Here is a 12,711-nt window from a genome sequence, read left to right on the forward strand (position 1 = left end):
AGTTGTAAAACCCTAGCCGATTTAGGTTTGTGACTATTCGTGATCCCTCTCTCTGCGGCTGTCACTGATCTGCAATCTCACCATGGTACTTTCTCTTCAACCTTCAATTACCTCTGGTTTTTCTTCCAATCATTGCTTCTAATTTTCGTTATGTGTATGTTTTGATGGTACTTTCAGGCTCCAAAGAAGGAAAAGGCTCCTCCGCCGTCCTCCAAGCCAGCCAAGTCTGGTGGTGGCAAACAGAAGAAGAAGGTTCGTTTTTATGCTGATTGATTGTTATTGTGAGAATTGGGTAAGATTAGATTTGAGAGATGGATGGTTTTTGTTGTGTGAGTGTGATGTTAATGTTGAATTTTGTGATTTTAACAGAAGTGGAGCAAGGGTAAGCAGAAGGAGAAGGTGAATAACATGGTGTTGTTTGATCAGGGAACTTATGATAAGCTTCTCACTGAGGCTCCCAAATACAAGCTCATTACTCCTTCTGTTCTTTCTGATCGTTTGAGGGTACCTTTTCTTTGGCCCTTTTTCTGTTGATTTGTTGATGATTAGTTTTTTGGTTAAGAATGTTTGTGATAAGTTTTATTTGTGGTATTTTGATTGATTTTATGTGTGTTGCGATTGTTTAAATTGATATTGAAATTGCCATGGTTATGGTTAGATTTGTGATACCTGAGTTGAAATACAATCTTAGGTCTATTATGAGATGTTAACCCATGTTAACCCTGTTGATGTGTGTAACCGTCTGCATAGCTTTTTGCGAATGAAATCCTATTATAGATTTGAATTTCTAAATTTATAATCCGTTTGACTCTTATGTGGACCTGTAAATGCCCGGCCAATATTATCAATTTTTTGAGGATTAAGTGCGGTGGAACTTTTAAAATTACAGATTATAGATTTTGAAATATGAAACTAGTTAGTAATTTGTGAACTTTTTGTTTGAAGTTAATGTTAAATATGACCATGTTGCTTGATCAATGGTTTCAAGAAATTATGTTTACTTTTTGCCCAAAATTGAGAGAAAAAAGAATCCTTTACTGCTGGTCTCAATAAAGTGGGTTTACGATTTGCTTGATTTGTTGATTGTGAATCTAGATTACTTATTTTCACTTTGTTTTCTTTAAAATGTTTATATTTATGCTCCTGGATTGTTGTTTGCTGTTTTCATCATACTCTGTACAACATTCTCATTATATATAGCTCAAGATACTATAAGTATGTGTGCATGCAAGCGCAACATGACAATCAATGTATAATATTGGTTCAACTGGCATTGCTTAGAATGAATTCTGAGCAATGCCGGTTGAACCAAATATTGTACATTAATTTTCATAATGTTAGCAATATTTTCTGTTTCTGCTTTGTGGTTATTAGTTTTTAACTTTTTATATGAAGAACATGTTTCTCATGATTTGTATAATTGGATGTACTCTGCAGATTAATGGATCACTTGCAAGGAGAGCCATAAGAGATTTGATGGCTAAAGGTTTGATCAGGTTGGTATCATCCCACTCAAGCCAACAGATTTACACCAGAGCTACAAACACCTAAATTCATATCGCTCTTAGTTATGATGTATTGGTATTTTGATGACTCTGATTAAGTATTTTTCTCTAGCCATGAGCTTGTACCTCATTCTAGTTTATATGTTGCTAAGTTAAATTGACAGTTTGTCTCCCTTTTATCATTGGTAACATACTTGACTTATATCTTCTTGTTTCTGTTTATTGAGCTAGCACCTATTTGATTTACTATCCTTGCTTTACTGTATTTTGTAGCGGAAGAGAATAATGAAACACATGTGAATTTATTTCAATATGGTACTAAATAGTACAATAATACAAAACACATAGATGAAGATTATTAATTTAGTACATAGTACAATAATATTTTCACACAAATTTATTCAATAATTATAACACAAACCATGGCCACAATCTCTGATCATGGAATTTGGCTCCCAGCATTTGGATTTGCACCTTTAGCTGTGGTGGTTTTGTGATCTTTACACTTGTCAAAGTACTCATGACAAAACTTATGATCAACATAATAACACAACTTATTCAATTTCAAGCACAAAAAATAATTAAAATACTTATCTTTGAAATCATGAGAATCATCTTTTTTAGGTGGACAACCTTTTTCTACACTCTCAGTAGCAATATTGCCATTCAGAAATAGTGCCAAAACAAGAACAGCTAGAACAACTGAAGCACTGGTTTTTGCCATAGCACTACTTTTTGTTTTTAAAGAATAATATTGTTTTGCATGAAATAAAATTGGCTTCATATCACTCCAATTTATAGCAATATTGATTTCTTGAAATGAGTAAGTGAAATAATTAGTGCAATATTGATTTCTTGAAATGAGTAAGTGAAATAATTAGTGTGGTTTTACGTGAGAAAAAAATATTTGTACAAAATTAAGTTAAATGTGCATGCATGTTAAAAATGAAGGTTAATTAATAGACCGGTTAATTGATATTAGATGGAATAAATAGAAATTAATTAGTTCAATGATAGAACTGGCTAACAAACTAATGAAAATATAGGTAGAGTTTTAGAGCAAATTCTTTTGTTCATCCTTATACTAAGTTAGTTAATATTCGATTAATACGATGCTAATTAAAAGGTCATTTTTACTATAATGTAATTTAATCTCATATGATGTTTTAACTCATCTACCATTCCTGAAAAAGAGACATGTCTTACCGTTTGAGTTCAACCATCTCTTGTGTGAATTAATTCAATAGTTGAAAAATGATCAAAATAACGATTTTGAAGAGAGAAAAAAAATATTTGATTAATGGTTGAAATTTGCATAGAACGGATTATAGTATAGCACACACAGGAGATGATTCGTATCTAACTTTGTTTGGCAAGATCACTAAGTTTTAATTTTAAACCTTTAATTTCTAATTTTTAATATCAGTTCCATGTTTGTTTTAAAAATAGGCCCATAGATTGAGAGTCTGTTTGTTTCAGTTTTATTATTTTTGTATTTTTGAAAGTAGATTTTACAGTTTTTTAAAATATTACAATTTTTTTATATTCAATTTTTTCAAAAATGGGACTAATTTTAACATCCTATAACATGAATATACATTATCGAAGATCAAGACCTAGTCAAAATCACAATTTTTTCAAAAAGTTGTATTTCAAAAATAATTTTTATGAAAATCTATTTGAAATAGTTTCAAAATTAAGTGATGTTTTGATATACAATTTTATTTCCATAAATAGATGAAATACCTAAAATCGTATTTTAAGAATAACTATTCAAACTAAATTTTCTATTGAAGTTTTTATAAAAAAATTTTTACACTAAATTATGCAACACTATAAAATTTATTTTTTAAAAAGGCAAAATAAACGGGCCTAGAATAGGTGAGATCGTCGAATCAAGATTCTGTTGAGAATATATTGCAAGTATATATGAGTAGTGGAGAAATAATCCCACATTGGATAAAAATATGATGACTTGAGCATTTATAAGTGAAAGAACCTATTCACATATCACCTTAAGATTTTGAGTGAATAAAAAAATCCTTATATAATCAATATATTAATTAATAAATGTTTTAAAATTTGTACTACTAAACAGTCTGGTCAAGATAAAGTCGCTGAATTGGTAAACAGTCTAATTAAGATAAATCGGTCATCGAACCGCATGTTTGTTAAAATAATATTTTTTAAAAAAATGGTTGGACCACGTGTTGATCTAATATTAAAAAAAAAAATCTTAAATGACATAAAATTATTATAAAAACTTCTACACCAGAATAAAATTACAAAAAAAAAAAAATTCAATAATCAAATTTATAGAAAATAAAAATAATTATGTTCTAGCAGAGGAGGGTAACACAAGATTATTACTATATAACCATCATTTCATACTCAAAACTATCTTAAATATAAGTCTTAACATCAAGCAAAAACAAAATAATTAGTCATAAAGCTTTAGTCAAATTATCCAAATTAAATGTATAATGCTAAATGCAAAGCAAAACTGTAATATTAAAATTGAATAAATGAGAGCAGTAAATTTAACAATAATAACAAAGTTAAATAACAAGATCTATTTCTATAATAAGGAAGATGATTGATTATGAGAGGGGGAGTTTGAGGTGCATTAATAGATGAGAGGTATATTTGTAAGATTATGAAAGTTTTATATTTTGAGTTGAGACACTAGAGAGGAGATACATAGCATAATCCAGTCAATAAATCTAGATGGGAAACTCATCTCTCTCAAAATGCCCTCAAGTGCTCGCCATTCAACTGTATCATAGGCCTTCTGGAGGTCCATATGAATGGCACATCTTGGAGATATATGCTTGCAATTGTATCCTCTCAGCAGCCCATGTGCTATGATGATATTATCATGAATCACTTTGCCTGGAACAAAAGCAGCTTGTGTATCATCTACAATATCAGCTATAACTCTACTAAGTCTTGTTGTTAGGATTTTTGATATGATCTTATAAATGGTGGTGCAGCAAGCTATTGGTCTAATATCCTTCATGGTTTTAGCATTGGATGACTTAGGAATTAAATTCACTAGAGTATAGTTTACAGCTGCATACATCCTGTTGTTGTCAAAGAAATCCATGACAACCTTCACTACATCCTGCTTAATAACAGTCCAACTGGCCTTGAAAAACTTTGCATTAAACCCATCTACATCAGGGGCTTTGTTGTTTCCAATTCCCTACAAGGCATCCTTTATCTCTTTTTCAGTGACTTGTTGAATTAGTAAGTTTTGTTGCTCCCAAGTGAGTTGTTTCCCATCTCTGAGGACTTCCACATCAATGTGTCTGAGATTCTGAGCTACTTCTCCTACCAGGCCCTGATAAAAGTTGACTACTTCAGCTTCAATGTCTTGGATCTCCACTAGAGTTTTGCCATGTTGGTTCTCCAATTTGTATAGCCCAGTTTGTTTATTCTTCCCTCTGATTATTGCATGGAAGTAGGCATTGTTTGAGTCTCCCAATTGCAGCCAATCCAACTTTGCCTTTTAATTGAGAATCTTTTCCTCCAACTCTGTGTTTTGTATGACTTTTTCAGTCCAGTCCTTTACTTGTGTAATCAGATCCTGATTGAATCTATCCCCCTCAAGCATTTGTTGAGCTTTTTCAAGCTTGTCTCTGCTATCCTGGATTTTCCTAACTCCCTCTATTTCTCTTTTAGTGTAGTTCCTCATTGTGGCTTGGAGCCTCATAAGTTTCCTCCAGAGGATGTACATAAGCATGCCCTTCTCAAGTTGCTTCCAACTGTTGTGAATCATCTGCAAGTTGTCACTTCTTTCAGTAATACAGTTCAAGAACTTAAAGCCATATGGAGTTTTAGGCACTGGTGCTGTATTATCAATATGAATCTTCAAAGGGGCATGATCAGAGATGTGAGGCTGCATTACTTCAATTTCACTTTGAGGATATTGTTGATACCATGTTGTGTTGCAGATAGCCCTATCAATGGAATATATCATTCCATTAGCCTATATCACAATCACATATCGTCACGAGGCATAAGCTGACATCGCAATCACATTCACATTTAGCCGCTATATCATTCCAGATAGTCCATGAGACTGTGCCAAAGTATGCATATATTCCATTGTCACAAAGTATGCATATTTTCAGGCCGTCACAAAGTATGCATATGGAATGTGACTCGACAAACAAGACAACACAACATACTCATCAAAATCACATATCGTCACGAGGCATAAGCCTATATCACAATCACATTACCATTTATTCGAGGTAATTCACGTCACTATAATATTTCACCTTCATTTAGTCACAAAATCACCATCACAAATATATATAACATCACGTATTACAATTCATCACAAACATCGTCATGTTTCGACACATCATCGCAAATCATATAACTTCACATATTAACAAAATCATCACAACATCATCATGTTTCGGCGTAACACCACAAACATATAACTTCATATAACGACAAAATCATCACAACAAATCGACACATTAAGCTAAGTCAAATTAGTCTTATAATTCTGTATAAATTAGTCGATTTATTAACTCACTAATCCACTATCAACTAACCAAAATTATTCACCTAATAATCTCTAATTAATCGGGTATATCCTGCGTCACTACCGGTTATCTAGTTTCCAGTTAAATCCTTAATATTCACAACTTTACGAATTTTCGGGTTATACTCCCAAGTCACTAGAAACACAGCTCAACCGGTTAATTCGAATACAATTCTATTCTTTACCGGTTATTCAATTCGTTCGGTTAAATTCTCAAGATACCGCCATTTACCGACAAACCGAATAATTAATCTAAGTCTAGGTATTTTCTAATTAAATAGGCTTATTGAAAATCAATTCAACCATTAATTTAATTGACCGATTAATATCAAAATTTCGACAAAAGAACACCACCACGTTAATGTACTAATTAAACTTAGCTACCACGTAAATTTTCATCAAATTCTGGACAACTAATTATACCGCTTAATTCGGCTATTTCGATCAAATGGGACATTTTGGAATACTTAGATTCTATAATTCCTACTGTTCATAATTTCATTTTGTTTCTATTCATTATACTGTTTTGCATTTTATTGGTTTCATATCTAATATTGTTATACATGCCTATCCTACTTTTTCTAACTATATAAAATGTCAGGATCATGTTTTCATCACTATGGTATGATACCATTATATTTACATGGGAACAGAGCCACATACAGAGACAAACAAGAAACGTACATATAGGCCACACACAAAAGAAAAAAAGTTCAAATAATGTGAAATATGCATAAAAATAACATTAAGTCACTACACACTTCAGCCTAGTCTATGCTGCCCGTCAATGGGCATTCTTGCGCCGTCACAGGCTGTGCCACCCGTCAAAGGGCATTTATGGTAAGCTCCACCTTTCACACAGTATCGGCACCATGGACAAGGTTATCTGAGTTCCAGATTCATTAATAATAAACATAGTTAACAGAAATAACCATTCAATTTTTTTAGATTGTCTTGAATAAATTCTATTTATCTTCTTCTTTTTTTTATAGCAACAATTCAACATAAGATAATGCAATAAATCTACACATCCAACTCCCCACATACAAGGTTTCATGAGCCCCATTATAGGAAGAGAATCTCACCCTTACCTTATTCAATTTGAAGCAACTTGTTGGGTCTCCGATTGCTCTTCCGAATTGGCACCATGAATGAAAATCTTCAAGCTCATTCCTCTTCTCCAAGTAGGGATGGCAAACAGACCCAAACCCGTGGGGCTCACCCGCACCCGAACCCGAGTCAACGGGTGAAAACCCGAGTTGACTGGGTTTGGGTTCGGGTTCGGGTGCCACCCGATATTTCGGGTGCGGGTTTGGGTAGTGTGAAACCCGCGCCCGAAACCCGAAATCACACCCGATTATATATATATATATATTTATTTATTATATATAATATATTTATTATATATATTATATGTATATATATAAATATATTATATATATATATATATTAAGGAAAGTTGTAGGAAAATTATATTTTATGTATTTTGTTGCGGATTCGGGTTTGGGTAAAAAAACCCGAACCCAACGGGTGTGGGCTTGAGTGTTATTTTGTCACCCGAATAGCTTTTGGGTTTGAGTTCGGGTTCGGGTGGTAATTTCGGGTGCGGGTTTGGGTAGTATGAAACCCGCACCCGCGGGCACCCGTTGCCATCCCTATCTCCAAGACTTGCCTCTTTCTCTTCAAATGACAACACTCTTCTTCTCATCTCTAAACCCTAATTTTATTATTTCAATTGGGCTTAGTCTTTCACTTGTTCTTCACAAACTAATTTAGGCCCAATAAGAATAATAACTCAAAATAACCAATATATCACTTAATAATATTCCACCGATATAATAATTCCGACTTACAAATAATATTATTCTTAATATTATTTTCCGACTTCAATTTAATAATTCCAAATGTGCCCTTAAATAACACCGACAATCCAAATTCGACCAATATATCATATTTCCGGTCTAATCTTAATTACTCAGAAAATTCCCAAAACTTCAAATATTATTCCATTAATATTTCTAATACTGAAAATATCAAAACTCTTGATTAAATATCGATCCGCTATCCCGAACTAATATCGACTAAATCGTCTCAAAATACGAAAACTTCACTAAATACTTCAAACGTCTAGATTAAGCGAATAATCGAATTTCCGGGCGTTACACTTGCCATTTGAAGTCACTTGCAAAAAGTAAGTATATTTATAAAAGTTATTAATTCATCAAGTAGAATTATTTTCAGTAAGAATCTCTTCGTATGAAAAGTTTATATATTGAGCATAACAGATAAAATTCAGTGAGGTGATCTTCATATTAGAAACTTTAAATCTAAAACGTTAATGAAATTCAACGATTGATATTAATAGTTCTCGTTTCTCACATAAATATTAGTTCTCACCGGATACGCTCCCTTTATATATATATATATATATATATATATATATATATATATATATATATATATATATATATATATATATATATATATATATATATATATATATATATATATATATATATATATATATATATATAGGGTATATCATATGAGAATGATATTTTTATATGAGAATGTGAGAATGAAACTGAACCATTGAATTTTAAAATAAATGATGGAGATTATAGGTGAATCTTTTTTTTCTTCACATTCTCATATAAAAATTGCATTCTCATATGTCATATATTATATATATATATATATATATATATATATATATATATATATATATATATATATATATATATATATATATTAAGTATAAATTCAAAAGAGTTACTCCAATTTTTAACCTTTCATTTTCATTAATTTAACGATTTAATTTGATTATTTTTTATATAGAAAAATATTTTCAAAAATAATTACATTAAATAATAAATTAAAGTCATTAGATTAATTAAGATTAAAAGCTAAGATTTAAAATATCTCTTTTAAATTTCTGGAGTAAAATGACCCTCCTTTTATGATACACTTTAAATCATGCACTTGTTTCGTGCAAAATTGAAACTTAAAATTATGTCTTTTTACATGTTTTGCTCATCAAAATTTTCCCATCATTCTTTTCTTTCATCTCAACTATATTTCTCATAAATTCAATGTTAGTTTAATAATTCTCATCACAATTGCATTTTTTTATTGCATTGGATACATTTTATTATTCTATAAATATTTACCACAAAATTACAATCATAATTTTAAATCATAGTGCAGTTTCATCATTCTCTTTCATAAGCATGTGAGACAAGTGCCTAATGGCTAATTTTCTCAAATATTAATACTTATAGATTTTAAATTATATAAAAGTATGTAGACAGCTATATGAGTGTATAATAATATACACAACTACAAAACACATAAATTATGATAATATTTTTACATAATATAAAAAGATCGAATCATTATTAGAATTTAATATTGATAATTATACCAAGATATTTTCACTTCAAGAAGAATATAGTTTTTGACCAATCGTTAGTTGGTTCAGGGGTGATTGATGCTGGACTTGGTAGGGAGAACCACGGTTCGATCCCCCGCAACTGCGATCGGGAGGGGGCTGGAACCACTTGATGCCAGAACTGACCCCCGAACCGGACTAAACCGGTGGTGATAAACCAAAAAAAAATATATATAGTTTTCACAAATTACAACAAAATTTGAGGTAATTAAAGTTTTAATATAAGTAATTACAATATGAGGAATACAAAATCTAACATGCCAATTATTTTTTATCCACAAATAAATTATTATTTTATAATATTTAATATTTAAATTTCTAATTTTATAAATTTATATTTTAGTCATTCTTTTTTAATGTATTAGATATTAATCAAATTTTTTATTTGGCTTAATTGCAATTTTGGTCCCCTATTATTATTTTTTTGAGTTTTAGTCCTTCTATTTTAAAATTCTTAATTTTAATCCCTTTATTTTAGTTTCTTGAGGATTTTGATCCCCTTTCAAATCCAAAGACAATTTTTAATGAAATGGAACTCACATTGATGACATGTTCAACCTAAATCTAAAATAAACTAACATTTCACTACTGAACTGGCATTGACACATCATCAATATGAGCGTCATTTCATTTAAAATTGTCCTCAAATTTGCAAATTGTCTTCAAATTTGCAGAGACCAAAATCCTCAAAAAACAAAAATATAGGAACTAAAATTCTGAATTTTAAAATAGGGGGACCAAAACTAAAAAAAAATACCAAGGACCAAAATTGCAATTAAGCATTTTTATTTTGAGAAAAAGTCATGGTTTCTATTCTTGGATAATTCCTTCTTCTCGTCAAATAAGCTTTTTCCAACTCATTCAATACTTTTTTTGCTTAACAATTATTACTTTTAATTAATTTAAGTTTTCAAATCGATGAATTTTCCAATTTTGATTATTAATAAACATTTCTTACAAGGAGTTGTTTGATCTTTATTTTTCATTTGGTATCAATGATTCCTTCTTCTTTTAATTAAGTCACAAATTTCTTAAATCACTAATTTTTTTTATCTTTTTAGTTTTCACTAATCTAGTTTTTTTTGAAACCACTTACCAACTAGTAGGAAAAACATGCATTACTTGATTACTTTGAAAAAAACATGATAATGTTGTTACTCATCATGGTCTCACTGTGGTTCATACTCGTTTCCTGCCTCTCGTTAAATACTGATTTCTTTGTCCTGCCACTACTAATGACTAAGATCCTCATCTTGCCACTACTAATGGTGAAGTCTTTCTAAAAGATTGCGCTTATTTTTTACTAGTGATAAGACATTGATTTTCAAAAGTGTTTAACTATAGGTTGATTTCGACAATGTCAGGAAAGAAAACTATTTTGTAAAATAAATTATAAAAAATAATGTATTGCTCTATTTCATTTAAATGTTCGTTTCACTTAAATATTATGTATTTTTTTTGATTTCATTATGATTGTTTTCTTCTTCTTCAATTCTATTATATATTTAATAATATTTAAAAGAAATAATAAATTTTCGAAAAAGGAAAATCTGCTCAAAAGAAAAATTATTGAGATTTGGTATTTATGTCTAAATTCTTAGGGATTCGGTTGTCTCTCTGGAGAGTTGGTGTGTTTTTTTAGAGTTTTTTCTTTCTGGTTTAACCAGCTAGGTCTAGGAAAATTTTGCTTTAATTTGACATGCATTGATGTGGATTATCTGGTTAGTGCATAACGATAAATTGTTTTCGGAATCGTCAATGAAAGAGGTAGAGGACAATAACATTTTTTTTACTTAGAGTTGGTTTTTTAACATGTCAACATCGATTTTGATCCAAAATCATGTCTCTAAATCGTTCTTGTTTCTCTTTTAGTTAAATAAGTGGTTTTCACATATATTTAATGTTTCTTTTTTTTTTTTTTTTATTTCGTAAGTTTTGGTACGTCTTTGTTTGTTTTGCTTTCCTCTCTTTGTGCAATATATTTTGTTTTTCTATCTTTGTGCGGTATTCATTTGTTTTAGGTTGAAAGATGAGTTTTAATCTAGTGTAGATCTATTCTATGACTTTGGTGTCATTAACATTACAGATCCAGAGACATGAATATTTTGGACATTTCAATATAGTTACAGTTTGTTGGCATATGCGATTTACCGTATTATGCTATTAACATGGATACTATGAGTTTATTTGCAGATTCATCCCTTTTGTTTTTTTGGCGATTTTTAATTTGTATGGCAACAACGTACTATATCAATTGGAATGAATGAATATGCCTTCTGTTTTCGGAGATGCATCTCCGAACACACAAAAAATTATTTTTCCTCAATAAAATTTAGAGATGCACAACCAAATTTATTTTAAAGGTATGTTCGAAAATGCATCTCCGAACATACCTTTTTTAAATTAAACAAATAGTTTGGAGATGCATCTCCGAACTAGGTGGGATGAGGATTTAACTGAAAACTAAGAAAACCAAGGAATGATAAGACTCAGGTGACCCACCTTAACTGCATCTGCCTCACGATAGGGAGGCGTTGGCCTCTTGGAGTCGACTTTCACGGGGGCAAGGATCACATAATCGTGCGGCCCATGATGAGGATGTGCCAGTTGCACCCCATATCCCAGTTGCTAAGGTTGCCCCACCTTGCAGGACCATTTCCAGGAGGGACCACAGACACGTCTTTACTCATATACTTTGGAGAGTTCGTGGCTCCACATGTATGGAAAAGAGAGGTATATTTTTGAACTTCCTCTATTTAATTTTTGAGCTTCCTCTATATTATATTTTTTCAAGTAAATTGACCATGTTATATTTAATTTCCAATAGGAGGGTGATTGTCTGAAATGTGTGAATCATGCAAGAAAGATTCACCATCTTTATCAGCTCGAGGATGTCTGGTTCCGAAATGTACTCCAAAATTCCGTGCTTGCATGTATATGTGCATCTGGATACACCAACATCATCAGTGGCATGCATATTGCATTTACTGAGAGATGACACAGTGAGACGTCGTATTTCAACCTCCCCATTGGTGAGATGACTATTACACTAGATGATGTAGTATGCGTACTACACCTTCCCAATAGAGGAAGGTTGCTTGATCATTCTAAGATTAGCAGGACTGAGGCTATTGATATGATGGTGACTTTGTTGGGAGCTGAATATGATGATGCATTTGAGCAATGTACAAACA

General features: G+C 31.2%; 1 protein-coding gene across 1 annotated transcript; it reads left to right on the top strand.

Moving 5' to 3' along the window:
- On the top strand, window positions 1-1,751 carry LOC131660411 (small ribosomal subunit protein eS25y). The gene is made up of 4 exons (XM_058929656.1): window positions 1-85; window positions 178-252; window positions 370-504; window positions 1,438-1,751. Exons 1-4 carry the CDS (start codon window positions 83-85, stop codon window positions 1,549-1,551), a joined length of 327 nt encoding a protein of 108 aa, XP_058785639.1. The 5' UTR covers window positions 1-82; the 3' UTR covers window positions 1,552-1,751.
- The last annotated feature ends 10,960 nt before the right edge of the window (window positions 1,752-12,711 follow it).

The sequence above is a fragment of the Vicia villosa genome, linkage group LG3 (genome assembly GCF_029867415.1).
Source record: "Vicia villosa cultivar HV-30 ecotype Madison, WI linkage group LG3, Vvil1.0, whole genome shotgun sequence".
Classification (NCBI taxonomy): Eukaryota; Viridiplantae; Streptophyta; class Magnoliopsida; order Fabales; family Fabaceae; genus Vicia; species Vicia villosa.

Bases quoted from the DNA above. Each gene is read 5' to 3' on its own strand.
- LOC131660411 (XM_058929656.1), top strand. The intron at 253-369 runs GTTCGTTTTTAT...TGATTTTAACAG, and splicing joins GTGGCAAACAGAAGAAGAAG to AAGTGGAGCAAGGGTAAGCA. The intron at 505-1,437 runs GTACCTTTTCTT...TGTACTCTGCAG, and splicing joins TTCTTTCTGATCGTTTGAGG to ATTAATGGATCACTTGCAAG.